Genomic DNA, 21894 nt, shown 5'->3' with positions numbered 1-21894 from the left:
GTGACCAAGAGCTGCAGCTGGCATCAACATATCCTGTAATCATTGTGCTCAGGCATGGTGAGTACAAAGACAGATCAGAGCTTCTCCTGTAGCCTGCCCACAGCAGCCAGTTAAGTGAGAGATGGGAGCACTGAGGAGGTAGGGAGGGTTCACCGGGTTTCCCTTCCTCCTGCCACAAGGAAGTGCCTGCACGCAGGTACAGTGTGAGAACCACGAGACACCTACTCAGCAGGTCCACACTGCCAGCAGTACCTTCAGCCTCAGCTTTGCATTTGATAACCAGCTGCTTGGCAGGTCCCTATCAGCAGATGTGTAATTTTTTCCATCTCCACTGTGCAGGTGTCCTAGCTGATGCAAGGGACTCTCCCAGAAGGGTGTTCTTTGCGGACATCCCAGCTTTGAGAGCCACTACCATTTCCCCAGATGCAAGCTAGCATGCACCTACAGATCTCTAGAACCCTGCTAAGATTGCTTGCGTGATAGATGCCCCCTTCGACTCGCAGACAGGGGGCCCTGGCAGCCCCCCTCGGGGCTTCGGACGGGTTAGGGGTACCCAGGGGCCCCCAGCCGCAGCAGCCGCTGGAGCTCCTGGCCGGGGCGGTGCGCGGGGGCCGCCGGTGGCCGCGGAGCCGGGGCGGGGCGCGGGGCGGTGCGCGACGGGGCGCGGTGCAGGGCCGCGGCGGGCACACGTGGCTCGGCCCCCCAAAAAGACTCTCCCCGCCGGCTGCAGAGGGCAGTTCGCACCTCGGGTCTCGCACGACCGCCGTCGGTACAGCGCGGTGCCGAGCGATCCGCGGGACGGCTGCGGAGGCGGCCGCGGGCTTGGGGCGGCTCTACCTGGCGGCGCGATGAGTCTGACGGCCGAGAGCCACCGCGTCCCGCTGAGCGACGGGAACAGCATCCCGCTCCTGGGTCTGGGCACCTACGCCGACCCCCAGAAAGTAAGTCCGGGTCCGAGAGTCCCCCGCAGGTGACGGCGGCCCCCGCTGCACAGCCCCGAGCCGGGACTGCGTTCCCCTTCCTCTCTCCCCCTTCCCAGCTCGGTTTTTCTTTCCGCTCCTCTCCTCCGCAAACTTAAAAAACCCGAGCGCTCCCGTTAAGAGTGCCGGCAGCGCGGCGCGCAGAGGAGGAAAAGGTGGCAATAGAAAAGATCCCGTCGAGCTTGCGCTGCGCGGTGCCCCTCCCTTCAGAACGGAGTTTGGGGCGATGGGGACGCGTATCCCCAAGCAGGGCACCCCGATCCCGGTCTTCCGAGCCGCACCCCGCCTCGGGCGGGCACGCCGAGTTTCGGGTCCCCCTGGCCGGCCCCGCTGCAGATAAGATGAGGGATTTCGGAGCGTCTCTCAGCTGGCCCCGACACTTCCCAAGGAATGTTCCTAAAACAAAGCCCCAAATTCCTGCATCTTGATTCCTGCAGCTCCCACAGCTGAGTGCCAGCGGCCAAACCACTCTCAAATATTCTGCATCCCTCGGTGCTGCGTGTCCCGGGCAGGCGTCCCGTGGAACTGTCGCATTTGGCGCTATGTCGGGGCGGTAGAACACCTGATGCTTCTTCCCTCTGCGCACCTGGGAGCGGGAATGCAGCTCTCTGGTCTCGCTTCCGACGGATCGATCCTTTCGTTCCCCTCTGTTCGTTTCTTTGTTTAAAGAGTAGAAACAGTGAGCGTGGCCAGAGCACTTGTTGTGTAACAGTATCAGTGTCGAGATGCAATATTCTGCGCGACTCCACGCGCCGCAGGGTATTTTATAATACCTTCGTAAGGACAACTCCTGATCAGCAACAAGTGAACGCTCCGTTGTGCGTTACCAATAATGCCAGAGGACTTCAACAAAGGCTGCTGCATGCAGCGCAGGAGTGGAGCAGAGGGCTCTGAGAGCCCCCAGCGCTGCCCATCTCCCCGCTGAGCACCACGGGCTCACACGGGGAGAACCAGTGGGAATCTGTGATTTCAGACGCTGGGCACCGTCCCCCGCATCTCTGAGGTTTCTGGGGATATTTTTAGCCAGTGGTGTTCCGTGAACAAGGGTTAGCGAAACAAAATTAAACTCTCCAGCAGGAGCTTTTGTGTAGCAGAGCAGCACGTTGCACAGTTTAGTGACAAAATAGCTGAGTAAACTTTAAAGCGTCTCGCTCCAGACCTGTGCATCGTGTCCCCAACCCCTACGCTTGCAGTCTTGTGGGTCTGAAGCTGATGGTGAGGCTGCTGGCAGGAGGGGTGCCCCAGCAGAGCCGGCAAATGAATCATTAGTAGGTAGGTGGGTTCCAGCCCCGGGGCGCTGGATTTTTGCATGTACTTTCGAGGCAGAATAGGGGTCAGGACAACACAGCAGGGCACCGCTATGGAAACCCCCATTTGGAGCAATTGCAGCCGCTGGTGGCTACACCTCCGGTGGGGGACGGGTGCAAATCCCAGCACCCATTCTCCCTGCCCCGGCAAGTGTAGGAGTTTGATTCTCTGAGCTGTTTCTTTGCACGGGGTAAACACGATAGAAAGTTATGGGTGGGAGGAGGAGCTGCTAAGGCATTGCAGAAATCCCACTTTCCCAGCAGACCAGGTGAAGCACGACACACTGATCTGCAGTGTTGGGCTGCAGCCTGGCGCCAGGATAGGGATGGGTTGCTAGACTCGGGAAGGTGCCGGGGAGGGGCAGCTGGGGAAGCGCGGTAGCAGGGTGCCACAGGATGTGCTGCAGAAGTGTTTGCAGCTGCTGAACACGGGGCAGGATGAATACAAGAGTCATGGCTCAAAAAGGCTGCCTTGATGATAGAAGGGCTCCTGTCAGCATCCTCCCACAGCGATGAAGTGTGGCTGAGCTGGGACAAGCTGCTCTGCTGAGCGCTGATTGTGCCCGGCACAGCTTCCAGCGGGGTGCCCAGTTGTGCTCCCATCCTATGCCTCCTGCTTAGAGAGCTGAGAAAAGCTGCGGCAGTGAGGAACCCTTCAGGGTTTACCTTTGCAAGCAAGGCTATGAACTAGCACTGGAGTGTCTCCCTTAAAATGCTCAGTTGCAGCCTTTCCTGGCTGAATTGCTTAAGCAGCAGCCTCTGAGCAACGCACTCGCTGCAGCGGGGGCAGGCAGCGGGTGGCAGGGATGGTGCCAGCCATCCCCAGCATTCTATTTCTGCTCATGAGTCAGATTTCTGTGACATGCTGCCATTCTGTGCTTTGATACAGAGCATGGAGCCGCTCGCTTGTCAGCTTATTCATCTTGCTCTCGGAGGCAGACTTCTTCCAAAGGTTATTCACCCTGGCACCTCTGTGTCAGACTGCCTGGTCCAAAATAAATCTGTTTTCTCAATCTTGAGCTGCAGCCTGGTAGCTTGTAATGAGCCAAAGTGCTCTTCCTGAAGTGCAGGAATGCTCGTACTGGTTGAGCAAACCAGGCGTATCTCATTAGCCACGGAGTGGGGAAATGGGCTCTTCCGACACTCAAGAAAACAGAGGCAGGAGGACAGCTTTGGTGTTTCAGGCTTTGTCTGGGTAAACTGCACAGCAGTGCCTTTAGAACTGAGATGTGTCAGCAGCTCGCCTCGCTAGTCTTAAATGACTTTATTGTTCTCTTCAAGACTCTTTTGGAAGATAAGTCACACTTCTGCCGTTGTGAAACACCAAGCAAAAAAAAAAAAAAAAAAAAAAAAAAAAAAAACCAAAACAAAAAACAAACAAACAAAAAACTTTGGCCAGTATTCAGTCCCATGTGTAAATTTACTGACTCGGTGAAGCACATCGCTCTGCTGGAGCAGCACTGCACCACTGAGAAAGTGTCTGTTTGACGATCACATTGCTTTTATAGAAAGCTCCTTCCCCTCAGGTACAGGAGATTTTCTGATTTTCTTGTGGCCAGATGTTGAGCTAATTCCTTGAGACTGGCAGTGCTGGGGAGGGGGATTCTTTCTCTTTCATTCTCACAGCACAGCAGGAAAATGCAATGACTCCACTTTCTGTCAACACATTTCTCAGCAAAAAGTGAAGAATATTCACTAGCTCTAGTGATAAGTTCAGATTAAAATACAAACAAACAAACAAAAGGGCACTTAGAATCACTTTTGCTGCTTTAACTGGTGTTTCCTAATACCTGCATCAACAACACTTTTGACAATGCACGATCACAGTGCATTAAGGTTGGCTCTGTGTTCTCCTTCCCTGCTCTCAAAGGGAAAGGAAACGAATAGTCTTGCCTACCAATAAATCCAATCAGGAAAAATCAGTCACTGACTCCTGCTTTTCTCTCTTCTGCTCTCCTGTATCCCTTTTCCTGATGGTTTTAGGAGGGAACCACAGTGAAATCAGTGAGTCCGGGTTATCAAGGCCCTCCAGAAGGCTCTACAAGGTGAGGCCAATTCTGCCTCTGTGTGACTGCATGGATTCTCCTAACAAAGCTCCACACATCCCTCTTTCTTTCCTCAGAGACCCTCAGGCAACCAACCCAATTCCTGGGGGAATCGAGAGGCTGGGGGGTGGGAGGGAGAAGGAAGGCCCAGTGGGGTGGGAGGGAAGGACACAAGAGGCAGGGCAAACTGTGTGTAGCTGCAGAGCTGGGTCATCCCCTGCACCAGCACTTGGTTCTCAGCAAGGCTGATGAGTGGGACCTGTACTTGGCAGGGAGTAGATGAAGAATGGAGCTGAACAGGAATGGAGGAGAAAGGTGTGAAAAATGCTCCTAAATCCTGGAAATCCTACACCCCATTAAAACTGCACTGACACCCACTTCATTTCATAACTCATCCCTTTCAACACAGAGAGGATCACCAGTACAGTGCCTCCATGTGAATACTCACCATCTCCATGGAAGGTCAAGGGGCCTTGGCTGCAGATCCTCTCTTGCCTTCCTGTTTTGACTGAGGAAGGAGAGGACTTGGAGGGAAGGTTGTGGCAACCACACCGTACAACAGGCATTGCATCTGAAACATAAGATTGGGCAAAGCGCTCAAGTATAGTGCTGGGTGAGGGCTTCTGGCAAGTTGTGACTTCTTTGCTGAAAATGAGGTTCTGAGGTAGCCAAATCCATTTATGAATTGGAAGCAGTTTTGTGGAATAGTTTCAGGCAAAACAAATGGCAAAGCATTTCATTTTGGGCACTGGCAGTACAAGCTGAGGAATCAAAGGATTATTAAAGTAGTTGGAGGTAGTGGTTGCCTTACCCTGAATAGCCTGCTGGTTAGGGAACCCACATGGGTGGTGGGAAACCAGATTCAACCCTCTTCTCTGTCTCTGGGGACCAAATTCATATCACACAGCCCAGAGAAATAGCAATCTTGAGGGCATGTGATAGTCTGAGAGGAGCAAGAGGAACCGCATGTGCCCCACAGGAAAGCACTCTTCCCACAAACCCTGCAGCTTTGGCTACTGAACAGCTCTGTGTGATTTCTACCAGGTGGGAGAGGGTTGTGCCTCGAGTCCTTGCCTGCCACAAAGTCACCCATGTGAGTGTGAGTCTGGGTTATGTTCAAAAATAAATGGCTGCTTTGAATCAGATTGAGGAGAAGATCACCCAGGGTTCCCACATCCTATCTTTGTGACCAAGTCAAAAATCTGTTTTACTTAAGTAAAAACACTGTTTTGGCACCCTGAATTGCTTTTTGCACCCAAGCTAGAAGCTGAATAAAGTAACATTTCACTGCTTAATACTAGCAAACCCTAGTGCTTTTGTAGGACCTTTTATGCCAAAACTTCCTCACACAAGGGCACGCAAACATGAACTGTTTTGATCACCTCTGCTGCAGGCTGCTCTTTGCTGCAGCTGGCCATAGGCTACCTTGAGGACAAAAGAAGCAACAGCTAACTTATCCCCACTGAAGCTGCAGTATGGGGGATTACATACCATTTAAGACGCATTTTTTTCCCTCCCAGCCATCACCAGCATCTGAAACATGATTGAATGGAGACAGCAAAGATTTCAGGTGACTCATAGGAAAGTCACCTGGCTTGACCCAAAACTATCAGGCTGAGCAGGTACTGAACATCCCAAGCAGGAGTAATATCTCAGAGCTCTGGAGGCAGGGCTGAAGCCCAAAGGCTTCCACTTCCCAATCTCCTCTCTGTGAATTTCTCCTTCATAAATCCAAACCGCCTTTGGTCTTCATCCCAAGGTAAACCTCCCACTCTGCTGCTAGATGTTACTTGAAAGAGATAATAAAGGCAGGAGAAGGAACTGCTGTAACATGCACATGTCCTTACAGCCTCAGCTCACTTCCCTCAACACACTATAAAAAATAAAAAATACCACAGTACTCTTAACATGAATAGTTACACCCAGAGATGTATGTGAGCTCAGCAAGTACTGAAAGCCTGGAGTTAGGTCTGCAATGAACCTGCACAAAACCACCACCTACACCAGGTGTAGGCCAGGGAAGTATGTTGCCTTTTTCATGACAACAATACAGGGAAAAGGGGTTGGAGAGGAATCAGCTGAGATACTTGGCTATAGAGCCTCATATTTATGCCCTGAACTTAAGAAGTAAATTTCCAGAAAAAAAAACCAGAAAAAGTTGAATGGTGCCATCGCTGCACAGTCTCTCAGATTTCAGTGCTTATTCCTTGACTAAGTCACTGGCGAGACCTGGTTGACAAGAGCAGATGAAGGCAGGGTTTCTTAGTGTTTGGTCTCCAGATGCTGCAGTGAGGCAGGAGCTGTTGCCAGCTTTTAGCAGGATGACAGGCTCTCAGGCAGAAGAGTGGCCGCTGGCTTGGAAGCACGATCAAAAGCACTGTAAGTAAGAAGTGACAGGAGGAGCCTGCACAAGGCTTTGAGAAGCTGCAGTGACTCTGGGCTCTTAATATTGCTTGAATCCATTCCTGCTGTTTGCTACAGAGATGGCAAGTATGACAAAGGACAAGGGATGACCAGAGGAACCTTTCAGGTACTGCTTTTGCAGCTCATCCCATCATCAGATGTTTCTCAACAAAATCCTGCTTTTGTCATCAACTTTTGCTAAAAACCTTAGTTGCATGACACATTTTAAAGTTCCCTATCATATATTTTCAATATTTGCCACCAGTGAAAAGCAGAGTTCATTTGTCTGGCAGACAATCAGAGCCTTTCCCGCTCTGCCATACATCATCTCTGTAGCTGGAACAGCCTTTCTACGTCTCTGTGCCTTCAACATGTTCTCCTTGGTGCTCAGCCATGACCTCTCCTCCCCTGTCTGCAACCACCTCTTGACGCCTCTGTTCCTGCTAACTCCTTGTAGCCTCACGTTATACAATGGAATGCTTATGGCTTGCATAAATGCAAGATTTCATCTTTAACTCATTAAGAAAAGAAAATTAAGTCATCTTGTTAGAAAGGAAAAAGAAAAAAAAAAAGAGGTAATCAGAAAAGGAAGCTGATAATTTTCCTGATATGTAGCAAGCTCAGAAACCCTTACCTGCTGTGTAGAAACTGTCCTTTTACCAGTAACGCTGGATTTGACAAAATGATTCATCGCCCTCTTTCAAGTGGAAGGAAAGGCTCTTGCACACAAATTTCTTGAGGATGTCAGCTGTGTTCTTATGCATTTTATTTGCGCAAAACTGTGACTCTAAGACACTGCTGAATTCACAGAAATGCCTGTTTACTTTCCTGTGTCTTCTCTGCTGAGATCTCTGTGGCTCTTCGTTTCTGTGAATCATGAAACTTGAGAGAAAACAAACTGATAGTATGACTAACGTCTGCTTCACGCCAGCAGCTTCTGTGGTGTTTCCAGATCTCAACATGATTAGTATCTCATCATATGGGGCACATTAAAAGCTGCATTCACTGAAATGATCAATGTGTGAAATGCCCAGTGAGGATGGGCCCAGCCTCACAGATGAGGGCGAACGAAGGACTAACTTTCTAGCTACAAGGTTCATCAACCTATGAAGGATTTATGAGCAAAGTGGCCACAAAATTGCTAGCTACAGAAAACAGTAGATTCCTTACTTTGCCCTGATGAGTAGATTGTATCACCGGTTAGTTAGAGTGGCTTACCTCTCAGCCCCAACCTGAGCATGCCTTAAACTAAATACACTCATCTTAAAAATATAAGCCTTGTAGTCAATGCTGACACCAGAGCTGCTGTGTGAAAATGCCTCCATGCTCCTCCAGGAGCAGGAGACATACCCCCTGCTGTAGAGCGGAGGACCTCAGCTGATGGAGCTGATGACAGCCAGATAATCTCCTGGCCTCGATGCAGCGATGCCTGTGTAATCCAAGCTGAGGAGCCAGCTCTCACAGCCAGCCTGGCACGGCTTCTCTTGGCTCCCAAACACGGCACTGACACACACAGAGCTGGCCATCGCCTGAGAGCTCCAGAGGGAAGCGTTCCAGGACCAGGGTGACATTTAGGAGATGACAGCCTTGGCTGGGTGCTGGAATGGTTTTGGGATGGTGGATATCAGATGCTAGTATGACCCACTGAGCTGGCTGGCTGTGATGGAGGTTGGGATTGCATTTAATCGGTCCAGATGCAAAACTAATAGCAGGTTAATCCAGATAAGCTTTTAGGACGGTAGCTCTACCCAAAAACAGTCTTAAGGATATTTATTTGAAAAGTAACCAAATGGGAAGCAGACCTTTTCCGTTCCATAGCTGTGCAGTGCAGTGACGAGCACTAGCTGTTTCAATACATCCCTCTTCCAAAAACTACAAAGCTAGCTGTTACCAATGCAATAACGTGTAGCCCAAATATTGACCAAAAAAAGATTATTTTTTCCTCTTTCTCTGGCATTCTAAAGATGTTGAATTTTTAACTCTGCTCAAGTACCTCAGGGAAAGCTTTTCCCTGTAAATCAAAGCTACGAAGACTGTTCTACAGGAGAGTAGACAGGGAATTGCCGGCATTGTTGAAGAGTGTGGAAAAACTGAACCCCTGCAAGTGAGTCATCTGAATTAACACAATTGAAAGATATACATTTTGGCAAGAACACTTAGAACCCAATTTTCCAGACAAACCTGCTCCATTTTCTAAAACATCCCTGAGTGACTCCATACGTTAAGTGTGCCTGTGTGCTCCCATGTGTCCCTGATTCCCTGCCATTCCCCAAAGAACAGCGTAAACATGTTCCCGCAGCTCACACGGGAAGCCAACATCTGGGCTGCATCTTCAGTTGACCCAGGAGGCTGCATTTGTCAAAACTTGAAAAGATTGTGCAGAAAATGCCTCCCTCAGCTTCAACAACGCCAGCTTTTGTTGGTTCAGCTAACTAGGTGGTGGAATTCCCCAAGCTTTGCATCTGTCTTTGCAAATGCTTATGCCAACTGGTGCCAGAAACCTCTCCCCTTTAACTCTAAGGAATGAAGCAGAAGAACTACTGGCAACCTCTTATTTCCCCTCTGCTGTTGCACTAGCTGGTGCTTCATCCTTCCTTTGTGCCTCTTGCATCCCTGGGATCATATTTATTGTTTGAAGGGTATTTTGATAGCATCCACCCTTGCAATTAGATATGTGCTTTCTAGGGCTGTCTGGATACGGTACACTTCAGCTCTACAGAAAATTGCCCCAGTCCAATTCACTGATGCTGAGAGCACAGCACCCAGGTGTGCACACCATTTGCTTGGTTTGCTTTAATGCTCTAGCTGCTTAAAATTGAGGCATGGCAGCCCTTCAGCCCAGGTTTGCATTAACTGAAAAGCTGCAGTGATCCTAAAACAGAGGATTCTGCAATCAAGTGGTAAGAAAACCTCCAGCAGCCTCTTCCAGCTACAATAATAAGGCTTTCCTGAACACAGCTTTGACTAAATCCCAGAATAACAAAGTCAGAGGAATTCTAGAAATGCTAAATCTGTAGTTATGCAATCTAAGTTGCTGCTGTTTGGGCAATCAGACCTCAGGCTTCAAACCACTGATGGGACATCATGCTAGAGACAAAGGCACCCTTCATCCATGCTCATCCGTGTGACTGGAGGAAGAGAGCATCACCATTCACTGCATCTACTGTGGGCACATTTGCTACCTTCCGCTTTCTAAGGCAATGTACTCTTCTGCACAGCAAACCCCAGGCCAGCACAGCAGCTCCTGGCTCTCTGCTATGCTCTCTGCCTCTGTTCTCAGCCCTGGTTTTGCAGAGATCCCTTCTCCGGGTTTTGCTTCCTGGATGGTGGCTGCCAATACTTCCGGGGGAGGAAAGCCAGATTTTCCTGTGTACGAGAGAGAGATGTGCTGGCAGTTGCATTTTCCAAGAAAGAGGTGTACAGTACAGCTTCTCCTTTACAAGATTAAACAATTCTAAGAATGTACCCTTGTGTGGCTTATATCCTCTGGCTTTGTAAACTCAACCTGCGCTTTCCTGTATTGCCTTCAGTACACGTTTTCTATGCTCTCCTCCTGACATCTTAAGTCAGTCCTCTTTGCCAGCTTGTCCAGAAAACAGGCAAATGGAAATAAGCAATTGGGCTTCAAGAAACTTGCATAAGAATCTCTGTGTGAGTGCCGAGCTCTGGCGACGGAGGCGCTGAGCCCAGGAATGTACCTACTTTCTCCTTCCTGTATTTAGCTGACTAAGATTCCTAAACAGCAGCTTCACATCTTAAATTATAGGTTAGCACTGGAGTGCTTAGCCCACAGTTTGGATCCCTCATGTAACTCAGCTGCAGCTCGAGACAGCCCTCTTTCCCAACACCTCCAGCCCTTCCTCCCAGGATCACCAGTTCCAGCTGGGGGACTAGATACCATTAACCAGACTAGATGCTCAGCACTAAGGCAAATTACTCATTCCCTTCATTGCTGCTGCCCCAGTTCCCTTGCACTGCAGAGGCTGCCAAAGCTGGGGCAACTGCAAAGCTGCATGCACGAAGCAAAGCAAAGCAGAGCGTGGGAGCCTGAGTCAGACCGTAACTTTTTGCCATCTGCACTAATAAGGAATAAATTACAACAGTGATGTTAATATATTTAAAAGCACTGCCTGTGGCAGCTGTTGTATGCAAGATTGCTGTTGCTGATGTGTTCCACTAGTTTTGTCTTCAGAGGTAACTGTAATCCTTCTTAAACAGCTGGAAAGATGATGGAAATTGCTGACCAGAGAAGGATGCTATAGAAGAAGCAGAATGAATGGCAGGAAACTGAAATGCAACACTAAATTGCAGTAGGACTACCACGAACACTGCTAAGTAAATACTATTCTGCTGGACAGGCAACAACAAAATTTGTGGGTATGTCTGCACAATAGAATATTCTCCAGTGGTTTGATCACATGTAATCCTGAGCAAATTTGAAGCTGTATATTTTCCATGGTAGGGAGAATAGCTTTTGACAAAATAGGATGTGATGGAAGGTGTCTGGAACAAACATTACCCCAGAAAAATTTGATGGTTTCAGAGGAAAAGAGAGCAGACCCTTTCAGACAGGCAGACCTGATGAAGCACATTGCTTTTTCAGACTCATAAAATGTGGTAACTGGCCAGTTGGCTACTTCATTTATGGAGAAAGAGCCAAATTGCTTCTTTCTCTTTCAATGAAGTAGCAGATTTGAGTCTGCTTCCCTCACCCTTCTGTCAGATTTATTTATCATGGTTCTGAAGGAAGTGATTGCAGGTATAATCCCTTGTGCGTGCCGGTAAATTGGTAGGTTTACAAGCTATTGATTGATGGAGGGAAAAAACCGGTGTGCTATTTCTTTAAACTGTATGATCTTAAAAATAACTTAGGTGCTATTAAAGGAGTTATTAGTGATACAGTGAGTGGTTCTACTCAACTGACTGGTTCTTCTTTTATCAGAATAGATGTAATAAATGTAATGCCTGTTTTGGCACACATTAGTGACTGAGTGTAAGAGCACCACAGATAACATCTGACCTACAATGTACAAGTGGTTATAAAATTCCGGTTCTAAAATAACAGCCCTTGATCAAAGTAGCATGCGTGCAGGGCAGCTGATTAGAAGCTGAAGCATTAATTACAGCTAAGAGTCAAGCACACCTTCTGTCTATGGTTAAATAGAAAGTAATAAAGAAGTAAAAAGTTTGTCTTAAGGCCAGTGTCTCCTGGATGACTACTGCAAAGCACAAAGGTTCATAGCACCGTGCTGGGACATTTTGCTGCCTCAGCAGATATTTGTATTGCTCCACGCGTGACCCCTGCTTAGTAGGGAAATGGAGTAAGGACATATAGAGGGCTGCCTGAAGAGAATAGGCAGCATGGACAGCCTCTTTTTGCATTGCCTGCATCAAGGCCAACGAGGCCTAGCTGTGCTGGTGGAGACGCCAAACCTTACACAGCACTGTGTTGTCTCATGGGAGATTCTATCTCCATGAAAGACTGGAAAGAAAAAAAACTCTCAGCCTGGGTAGAAAGGAGAGATCCAGGCTTGTGCCTCCTCTGTTGGAAGGACAGATGAGCAGCGTTGATCTGGGTCACACTGTTTTAATACGGGCTGTCAGAAACAATGGAATAAGATACAACACTTAAGGCAGCGCTTCTAAAAAGTGGCAAAACCACAACATGACAAGCCTGTGCAACTCATCAGCACAGCTTACCACAGCCCATTACTGCAGGATTTGGAAGGATTAGATATGTGAAATGCTAGAGATGATAGTTTCTCCATCAGAATGAAAATAAACACATGGTATAAAGTTTCCAGACTTACAGATGTCCCAGGCCTTCAGCTCGGAGGGTTCAATAAAGGCAGGATTTTCCAAAAAACTGTTCCCTGGGTTCTCCCTTGCATTTTTATCTGAAGCACCTTAAACCAGAATCTGTCAGAGCTAATACACCACATCAGATGAAATGAACTAGTGCAATGAAAACATTTGTACTTAATGTAAACCCATCTACAGCCCTTGGTAATCAAGGCCTGATCCAAAAAAAACCTCCTCCAGCCCCCAAAGAATAAGATTAATCCTTGAGATGGAGGAGTCTTTCACAAGATTATTTGTACAGATGTGTACAAGTCCCATGCAAAAAATTAAGAAACACATAGAAGTTCAGCACTAATATAAGTTAGTCTATTCAGGCAAAGCCAACTGAAGTAGCTGCAAGCTTGCTCATTTCCCTCTGTTACCCTCTCCTCCCATGTCTGCATAGATACCATTCCCCAGTCTGAGAGGTTCTGCTCTTTATTCCACGTTCTTTCTGTTTTCATCGCTGACCAAAACAGCCCTGATGTATGAGAAATTATGGAACTTAGTAATCAACATTTACTTGCTTTGTGGAGTTTAGTTTAAAGCTTGAGGAAACAACTGGGAACTGTGCTCATGCAACCTCATAAGAGTGCAAGGAGAAAAGAGAAGAAATATTGGGATCAGGTCCACACCCCGTTTTTTGATTCTTCAACAAAGAGGAAAAAGAAACAAACAAACAAAAAACAGGCACTTATTAATCTGTACTAAGGTACCATGTCATTGTAATCTGAACGTTCTGCTTATCCACACATTAAAGACAGCAAACAGGCTGAAAATGTCTAAAAGTCATAGTGTTTGAAAAATCAGGTTTAATATGGAAAACAGACTGCACTTTTAAAATATATTTCTCTTTTGGATTACTATCCATTACTTGCTCATGAGCTCACAAGAGCCTTCAGCTGAGCTTGCTTACTTTTCTGGTCAGCCGCAGCCATGCACTCACGCCCACAGCCCTTCGCAGCTCATAACTGTGACAAGTCTGATGTTGCTGTCACCAGTAACTGCAGACCCATAGCATTCATGCTGGAGCTTTCTGTCTCTCACCTTCCTCAAATCTGGTCCTTGCAGGTTCAGGTAGGGACAAGCAATGAATGTGCTGAAAGTTGTCAATGCACTATGTCTCATGCTCCTAACGTGTCCCAAGTGAAAACTAGAAAACTACCCATTGACTGCTCCTGAAAGGCTTTTAGCTGCCCTGATCTTCATTATGTCCCATTAACATCTCAGCAAGAACCCTGGTGGGGCTGAGCATGCCCCTGTGGGCTCCCACAGTGAAAGCAGCAAAGCATTCTAACAAGTGTTTCGTTGTTTCTCTTAATTAAGCAGACAATATTGCATCGCCACTGTTCTAATTATCTTAGCTTGTCAAATTGTGCCTTTCTGCCTCTCAGTCCTCAGTCAGGTCTGCAGTAAATAAGGGCAAGCATGAGCAGCTTTGTGTTTCAAGTAATGTTTAGGCAGACGGCTCTCCCCCTGAATCTGAACAGAAGCCAACTCAGTCCTATCCAACACTGTCAGCCTGGATGGGATGCTGAGAAGCAAAATGAGCACACAGGCATACACTCCTGTTAGTCCCAAATAACCTACTGCCAGCTGCAGATCTGGGATTTAAAGACAGAGATGTTGATCCCATGTGTCCTCAATAAGCCTTCATCAACCTTTATTCCATGGATGTGAAAAAGATCTTTGTCCTAGGGTCCTTCAACATCCCATTGCACCTTTAAATGAATCAGATGTTCCTGTCTTAGCAGAGCAATCCTATGGAAAAGTGGGAGAAAAGTGTTGCTATGCATCACTGAGAACCCTTGACCAGCACTGCTTAGAGCTGCCCACTCATTAAACAAACTGTGGCAACAAGATGTTTTTTGGTCCAGTGATCAGTCAGATACTTTCTGTGACCAGACTTCTAATTTTTTGCTTGCTTTCCCTGCACATATTTTACTTGCCACATCTGCTTATAGAAAATATGGCTTTTAGAAAACAACAAAACTAGCTCTCTTTGAATTTCAGTAAAGATAAGTAATTGAAAGTGCAGCACAAAATACAGAAATGTCTCTTGGACGTGCTAAGAGGTAAATAAACATGCACTAAATAGCCTGCTGATTCTTAGCCACATTGTAGAGCAACTGTCTATCCACAACTAGGAGTATAAGTAGACCCTCCTGAACTGTAGACCCTCTTTGAACTGTAATACCTCTAATTTTTACCTCTAGTAAACTGGTTTGAAAAGAAAGAGGACACATCCAAACTCCTCCTTCCTGCTCAGCTGGGTCATAAGCTATTCATGCAGTTTCTAACCAGATGGAAGGCTGACCAGCTCCGCTCAACCAAAAAGCCTTCTTCCATTTGAGAAAGGAATTTTATTAAGCAGCTGTTGCAAGTTACTCTCTAGATGAGAAATTCTGAAATAATTTACATCTCAAGTACATTCAGTTCTTTCTGAAGATTCTTGTACTTCTCTTTCCCAGACACATAGAGAATATTCTGTTTCTCTAGCTCATTTTTCCAGCCTATTTCCATATGTTTGATAGTTTTAAAGAAAATCACACAGCACATTTTTGTTCAGATGCTGAAATGCAGGTGTTTGGGCTCAGCTAAACATGAGCCAGAAGTATGCCCAAGTAGCCAAGGCCAATGATATCCTGGTTGGTATAAGAAAACGTAGCCAGCAGAAGCAGGAAGGTGATGGTTCCCATACTCAGATCGAGTGTGGCTACACCTCAGTTCAGTTCAGTTTTGGGCCCCTCACTACAAGAAAGACACCGAGGCTCTGGAGTGTGTCCAGAGATGTGCAACAAAGCTGAGAAGGGTCTGGAGACCAAGTTTCATGGGGAGTGGTAGAGGGAACTAGGATTGTTCAGTCTGGAGAAGAGGAGGCTCAGGGGAAACCTTATTGTTCTCTACAATGACCTGAAAGGAGGTTGTGATGAGGTGAGGGTCAGCTTCTTCTAGTGTAACTAGCAGTAGGACAACACGGAATAGCCTCAAGTTGCACCAGGGGAGCTTCAGGTTGGATATTAGGAAACATTTCTTCTCCAAAAGAGCGGTCAGGCACTGGACCAGGCTGCCAGAGTGATGGCTGAGTCACAGTCCCTGGAGGTGTTCAAGAAATGTTTAAATGCTGTACACAGTGACGTGGTTATTTTGGAAATATTGGTGGTAGGTGGACAGCTGGACTAGAAGGTCTTTTCCAATCTTGGTGATTCCATGATTCTCAGTTTAAAGCTGAGTTAGCAATGGGAACAATGCAATACACATTCTGCCTGGTACTGTAGGTGCCTGCAGGTTTAGACTATTGCTACACTCAGTGGTGCTACCTGAGCTGTTACTGTCCTACATGTTACACTGACATAAGTGTTTGTATAGTCACATACTGAGCCAGATCCAGACAACAAGAGGGATGATTAGAATGGGTGAACACAGGCATAAACCTTGTGCCTATCTCAATGACTACAGCATTGCATGAGAAGTGAGCAGGAGGCTGGAACTATATTTACTCTTTTTTTTTCTCCCACTAGACTCCCAAAGGCACTTGTTTGGAATCGGTGAAGATTGCAATTGATACTGGTTATCGCCATATTGATGGTGCCTTTGTCTATTTCAATGAGCATGAAGTGGGACAAGCCATCCGGGAGAAGATTGCTGAAGGAAAGATCAAGAGAGAAGACATCTTCTACTGTGGCAAGGTTAGAAGTTATGCTCAAATTTTTTACACTAAATCTGGGATTTCTGTGAACGGGCTTTCTTAAAAATGCCAGTGGTCAACTTCTAATATATTTCTAGATCCAGCATTCTTTGTAATTCTTTCCTGTTTTTACCATGATGTCTTAGTATTTTCAGCACTAGATTTGCTATAAAGCACAGTAATCACTGTTCTCAGTTTAAATGTGAGTTAGCAATGGGAACAATGCAGTACGTGTTCTGCCTGGTACTGTAGGTACCTGCAAGTTTAGACCATTGCTACACTCAGCTGTGCTACCTGAGCTGTTACTGTCACACGTGTTGTGCTGGCACAAGCATTTGTATAGTCACATACTGAGCCAGATCTGGACAATGATCTTGCAAATGAGTTACTTTCTGTTAGAGCAATTCCCCATAAAGATTTGCCCCGAGATTGCACAATGAAAGGGGTGGGAACAAACACGTGCTTGCAAGTGTCTATGTACAGAAGAACAGCAAGTGCTTGTGTTGGTACTGCTGCCAGAGAATTACTAATCAACCTACACCCAAGTTACTGTATCATCTGTCATTAAAGACTTCTATGATCATGAATCAACACACTGGGAGAGAAGAGGTCATCACACTTTCACTTTACAGTAACAAGACTGGAGTAGTGCATGAGCAAGCTATTGTTTTAAAATCCCAGCTGTAAGAGCAGGTTCCCTGCTAGAAGAATGAAATCCCCTGTCCAATAAAACATATGATAGAAGCTGCTACAAATACAGTGACCAGACTGCGGGCATAAGAGAGAACACAGTTCTAAAAAAAGATCAGATGACTGCCAGAAAGTCCATGGTTCCTGTCCAGTTTCTAATGGACTTTATGGCCTCAAGTTCCCCTTCCGGCAATGCTTCTTTGAACATAACAGCCTAATATTTTCCCTTTCTCCCTTCCCAAATAAGATGTAATCCACAGGAGTTACTCAACAGCCTTGGAAATAATTATACGGTTCCTAGAGTGAAAGTTCTGATGGGATAAAAGGCCTGTTTTACTACAAGCAATTTAGTTAAGCTTTATGATCTGGGAAAATAAGCTTTAGATTGGGTAGTTTACAGACCAAGAGGATTTTCAACAACTATAGAGCAACTTCCAAGTAAAGCAGTTTCCAGTCTGTGAAGTATGCAACTCTTCTCCTAGTTCCCTGCTCAGCACTACTGGTAACAGTCACTGTCTTGCCATCCTGAGAAAAGCTTCAAGTCCTGTTACCACTTTGATCAGGGTAATCTCTGTTTTTCATATGCCAATACATTTATTTCAATCACAACATTTGATTAATTTAGTTAAAATATATTATTTCAACTATTTTGTAGCTTCATTGCTACAAATTACCAGTAATATTTCAAACTAAAAACAAAACAAAACAAAAACAAAATTGTACATAAATATTAGAGCTGGATAACTGTTTTCACAACTGCTTCCCCCTTTAGGATCTCCAAAGAGCACCTCTCGGTAAAATTTTATTATCCTAACTTTATTAGGCCTCTCTATGTTCAGTTGTCTGATCTAATCACTAGATATGTTTACCCACTATTTAAACATTGAGCCAGCTGCGAAATTTCATCTTGTTTCTTGATTATGAGTTCAATTGTTCCCTAAACTGCAAGTCCTGCTAATATGAAGGTTGCAACTTGCAATACTGTGGCAGTCAGTGCCTGTAGTTCCAGCTTTCTTTGTGACTGTGAGATAGGACATATGGATTTATCCTTCTGTTGTGCCCTGTTTGTGCTTGATAAAATGAGGGTTTAATTCTAGTTGAACATGTTGATTAGAGCATCTCTGTTGCTTTAAAGTGATCAAATGCAGAAGTGGAAAATATACAGCAAAAAAATCATTCCCTCAGTCCAGGATTTTAATAGGTTTCATTAGACATTTTAACAGACATTCTGAGCCCCCCAGGAAGAGCAGGACTGGGTGGTCTTTGTCCAACGAGCTTACATATCTTTAGCTTTGCGTAGCTTATGCGTCTGTGCACTGAACAAACTATAGGCAAATATCAAAACAGCAGATACATCGGACCTTCTTAGTTAACTGACCAACATTAGATGTTGCATCTTCTGGGAAACATGGTAACAGACCATTCTTGAAAGTAGTAGGCAGTACAAAAGTTGTGTTTGTCTTCAGTCTCACTGAGTTAGAAGTCCTGGAAATAAATACACAAGATTCTGCACATGAAACTCCTTCATACAGGCCTTCTCTTGAACAAAGATGATGCCAATCAAAGGCTGGACTATCAGCAGGGACTAACAAGAACATCCCCGCTGTGTGGCAGTGTTATTGGAATAGTGAGTTGGTGCAACTATGCTGCAACTGCCAGTTGAAATCATCGGCACTTGCACTTGGCTCTCACCGTTGGCTGGCTGGTCAGGCACAGTAACTCAGCATCCAGAAATTTTAGAGGTTTTCTATCAATTGCCAGCAGTTCTCTTGGCTTATATAGCAAGACCTTTTTTGGTCTCCTCTTTCATCCCAGGATATTTCTTTCATTAAAGTATAACTAACATTTCCAGGAAATATGGTGTCCTGAAATGCCAAAGCCAGCTGGCAGCTTTGTCTGCTCGAATGTCTACATGGGTTCTACTTAGGTAGATAATACAACAACTTGTACAAATCATGAAAACAGTTGTGAAACTCTTAAGTTTCCATGGCATTTGTGTATTAAGGCAATACAAATGTTTGCTATTTCTAAAGGCTGTTTCCTTAGAACCTCTGCATTTTTTAAAAGTGATGGATATTCACTGGCAAGAACTTAGCTCAGCAGCACTGAGCTACAAAGGACACTTGGAAAAACAGCTCCTAAGCTGTCAACATACCTCCAGTTACTAAATTTCTAAATTAAAATAACAAAACAAACTAAACATGAAGGGTATAATGATTCACTTCCTTACCTATGTGAAGTTCAAAAGAACATCTCATTTTACTTGTAAAATGAAAACCAAAGATTGGCAAATGCTTAAATAACACCCAGACCAAAGGCTTTCAGGAAATCCAGCATAAAAGCTTAAAACTGAGAGCAGGACCTTCAGCCTTGTACTGCGCTACACCTCAGCCCATGTAGCCAACACTTCGCTGACCTTAAATTCTTCATTCCTTGCAACAGGATTAAGACCCAGTGTGAACTTTGAGGTGCTGGTGCCACTTCAGTGCATCAGCTTAGGGCAGGGAGATATGCATTGCTCTTAGGACAGCAAAGCTTCAAAATAACATCCTTGCCTTTGCTGGCACAACTAAGTAGTCTACTCTCTAAGTAAATAATAATTAAAATACTTCAAAACTTACTCAGGCTATGTTTTGACACCTTATCCTCTTATCTTCTGAAAGCTTCAGTTCATGTGTTTCACGTCTCAAGAATGATTTCGTTCTACAATTTGGCATGCTGTGACTGTCTGCACTGGTTGCAGAATTGGTTAGACAATGGCTGTACCAACAAGCATCAGTATTTTTCCAGCCAATAAAGGTGCCAAAAATCTCAACATGACTCCAAATGTCAGTTTGGTGCATTGAAAAAAACCAAAAAACAATAAGAAACACCCAAACAGCCAACCCTTTCCATCATCCCCCCAATAAAGATAGAATAGCCCAACTTATTCTATGCAACTAGATAGTACTTTTAACCTCCTACTGTGTGTTAATTCCACTTTTTGTATATTTTAGCTCCAGAGAATGGTTTACTAAGAGTTCTTGGTTACTAATTACAGTGCTATGATTCTCTTCTTGCAAGAGATTTGCATCAGCAGAGTTCTGTTAGAAGTAGCACTGCAAGCTAATCAACTGAGCACACTCCATAGCAACATCAGGTTCTGATTAAAGAAGTTGCAAAGGGTGTCCTTTAACTAGTCACACCTGTGTTACGGTAACTAAACAATAATACTTCTTTCAGCGAGGATAGGGGAGTGAGTTAAAACTTTGCTACGTCAGCAGTCACTCAGACTCCATGGCCACAGGAGAAAACCAAAAGATCCTCTTTGTGCCAGGTGCTTGGCAATTCAACAGCCAGCTCACATGATATGAGCTTCAGCCTTCAAGCATAAACCTGACCACAGATTTCTTGTGGGAACAAAGTTTTCCAGTGAAAGCATATGCTTGGAAAGCTCATAAAACAAAAGGAATCTGCCTAAGTTCCTTGAGCATTAGTTTACAATAAACACAACTCTGAATAACCTGTCTTGTAACAAGCAGGTATCTGGTAGCTTTACTGGGTCAGCTGACAGACAGTCCTGGGCGAGGATTCATGTCTTAACTTCTACAAATTCCTGTGGCAGAAGATGGGATAATGCCCCTTGCATTTTTCTTGCAGCATCGTAGAGCATGATGTCTTTATACTGTGTATAATGGTCTCTGTCAGATGTACAAGAGTGTGTGGGATGCAGGGAATTGGCTAGAAGATGCTCACTGTCACTCATGACACCCCAGAAAGAGCCTGTGCTTGTTTCCCCAGCTGTGGAACACCTGCCATCCACCAGAGCTGGTACGTCCCACGCTGGAGAAGACCCTGAAGATCATGCAGCTGGACTATGTCGACCTCTACATCATTGAGCTGCCAATGGCTTTCAAGGTAAAAAGAAAAATTGCCCTAAAAAGTACATGTTTGGCTTGAACCAAGGTTTCCATCTAGCATCATCGTTGTAGCTTCCAGTCCACAGTGAAAATAGTAGTTATGCAAGATGATTTTCTTTGTACAGTGCCTGCACATATTTCTCTGCATTACCCACACAGAGGGATTTACAGGTGTGTGAGATTCATTACTAACAGCTGTAGCATTGAGCCTTTCCACTGAAAGGACAGGACTCCAAACTGAGAATACTAATTATGCTAAAGAACTAGTGTAGGTGAAGTAACACAGGTGTTGTAGAAAGCAATGAGGGGCCAGGGCAGAGTGTGGGGAGGGAGAAGATGGGAGAAGATGTCCCTTACTCTATCTCAAAAATAGAAAAGCCTCAGGAGCACTATGATTATCAAATCATAGCTGTGATCTTAGTCTCCTAAAGCATAGTGCTCCTCTCAGCTTTAGTAGGTGACAGCTGGCCCCAAATGTGGGTTGTCTATTTCTTGCTCTTAAATGTCTGAAAAGTTAAAGCCTCATATTCCTTCATTCTGCTGGCTCTTGGCAACTTCTTCTTACAGTCACAAAACCTTTGAATGTGAGGAACTCACATCATAGTTGTACACTTCCCCTGCAACTAGCTCTTGTAAGTCTCCTTCAACTTTCTGGTTTCACAGACTCTTTGCTCTAAAATTTTCACTTGCAAGTACAAGATGTGAAGGCAAATTAAGTACTACTGAGATCAGAAAATTGAGATTCAAAAAACTTTTTTAACCAATTAAGTCCTTTTTCCTAAAAGAGACAAAGGCCAGGAAATGATCCACCTAATTGTTTCTGTGGGGGTGTTTAAGTGCTAAATTGGCCATATCTTTTTTCTTTTTTTTTTCTTTTTCTTTTCTTTTCTTTTCTTTTCTTTTCTTTTCTTTTCTTTTCTTTTCTTTTCTTTTCTTTTCTTTTCTTTTCTTTTCTTTTCTTTTCTTTTCTTTTCTTTTCTTTTCTTTTCTTTTCTTTTTGCAAGGAAGGTAGTTGTTTAATTACTAAAATTATATTGTACC

General features: G+C 45.2%; 1 protein-coding gene across 1 annotated transcript in view; it reads left to right on the top strand.

Annotated features, from left to right (window-relative positions):
- Positions 1 to 729: 729 nt before the first annotated feature.
- The window catches only part of AKR1D1 (aldo-keto reductase family 1 member D1), a 34928-nt gene continuing 13763 nt past the window's right edge, over positions 730 to 21894 (top strand). The window contains exons 1-3 of the mRNA XM_015867119.2: positions 730 to 941; positions 16098 to 16265; positions 20735 to 20851. Of these exons, the coding sequence (XP_015722605.1) occupies positions 849 to 941; positions 16098 to 16265; positions 20735 to 20851 (378 nt within the window). The 5' untranslated portion in view covers positions 730 to 848. The remainder of the gene's footprint in view (positions 942 to 16097; positions 16266 to 20734; positions 20852 to 21894) is intronic.

Source organism: Coturnix japonica, chromosome 1, assembly GCF_054131305.1.
Source record: "Coturnix japonica strain WE chromosome 1, WE-NBRP24, whole genome shotgun sequence".
Lineage (NCBI taxonomy): Eukaryota > Metazoa > Chordata > Aves > Galliformes > Phasianidae > Coturnix > Coturnix japonica.
This window is presented reverse-complemented; position numbering and strand designations above follow the sequence as displayed.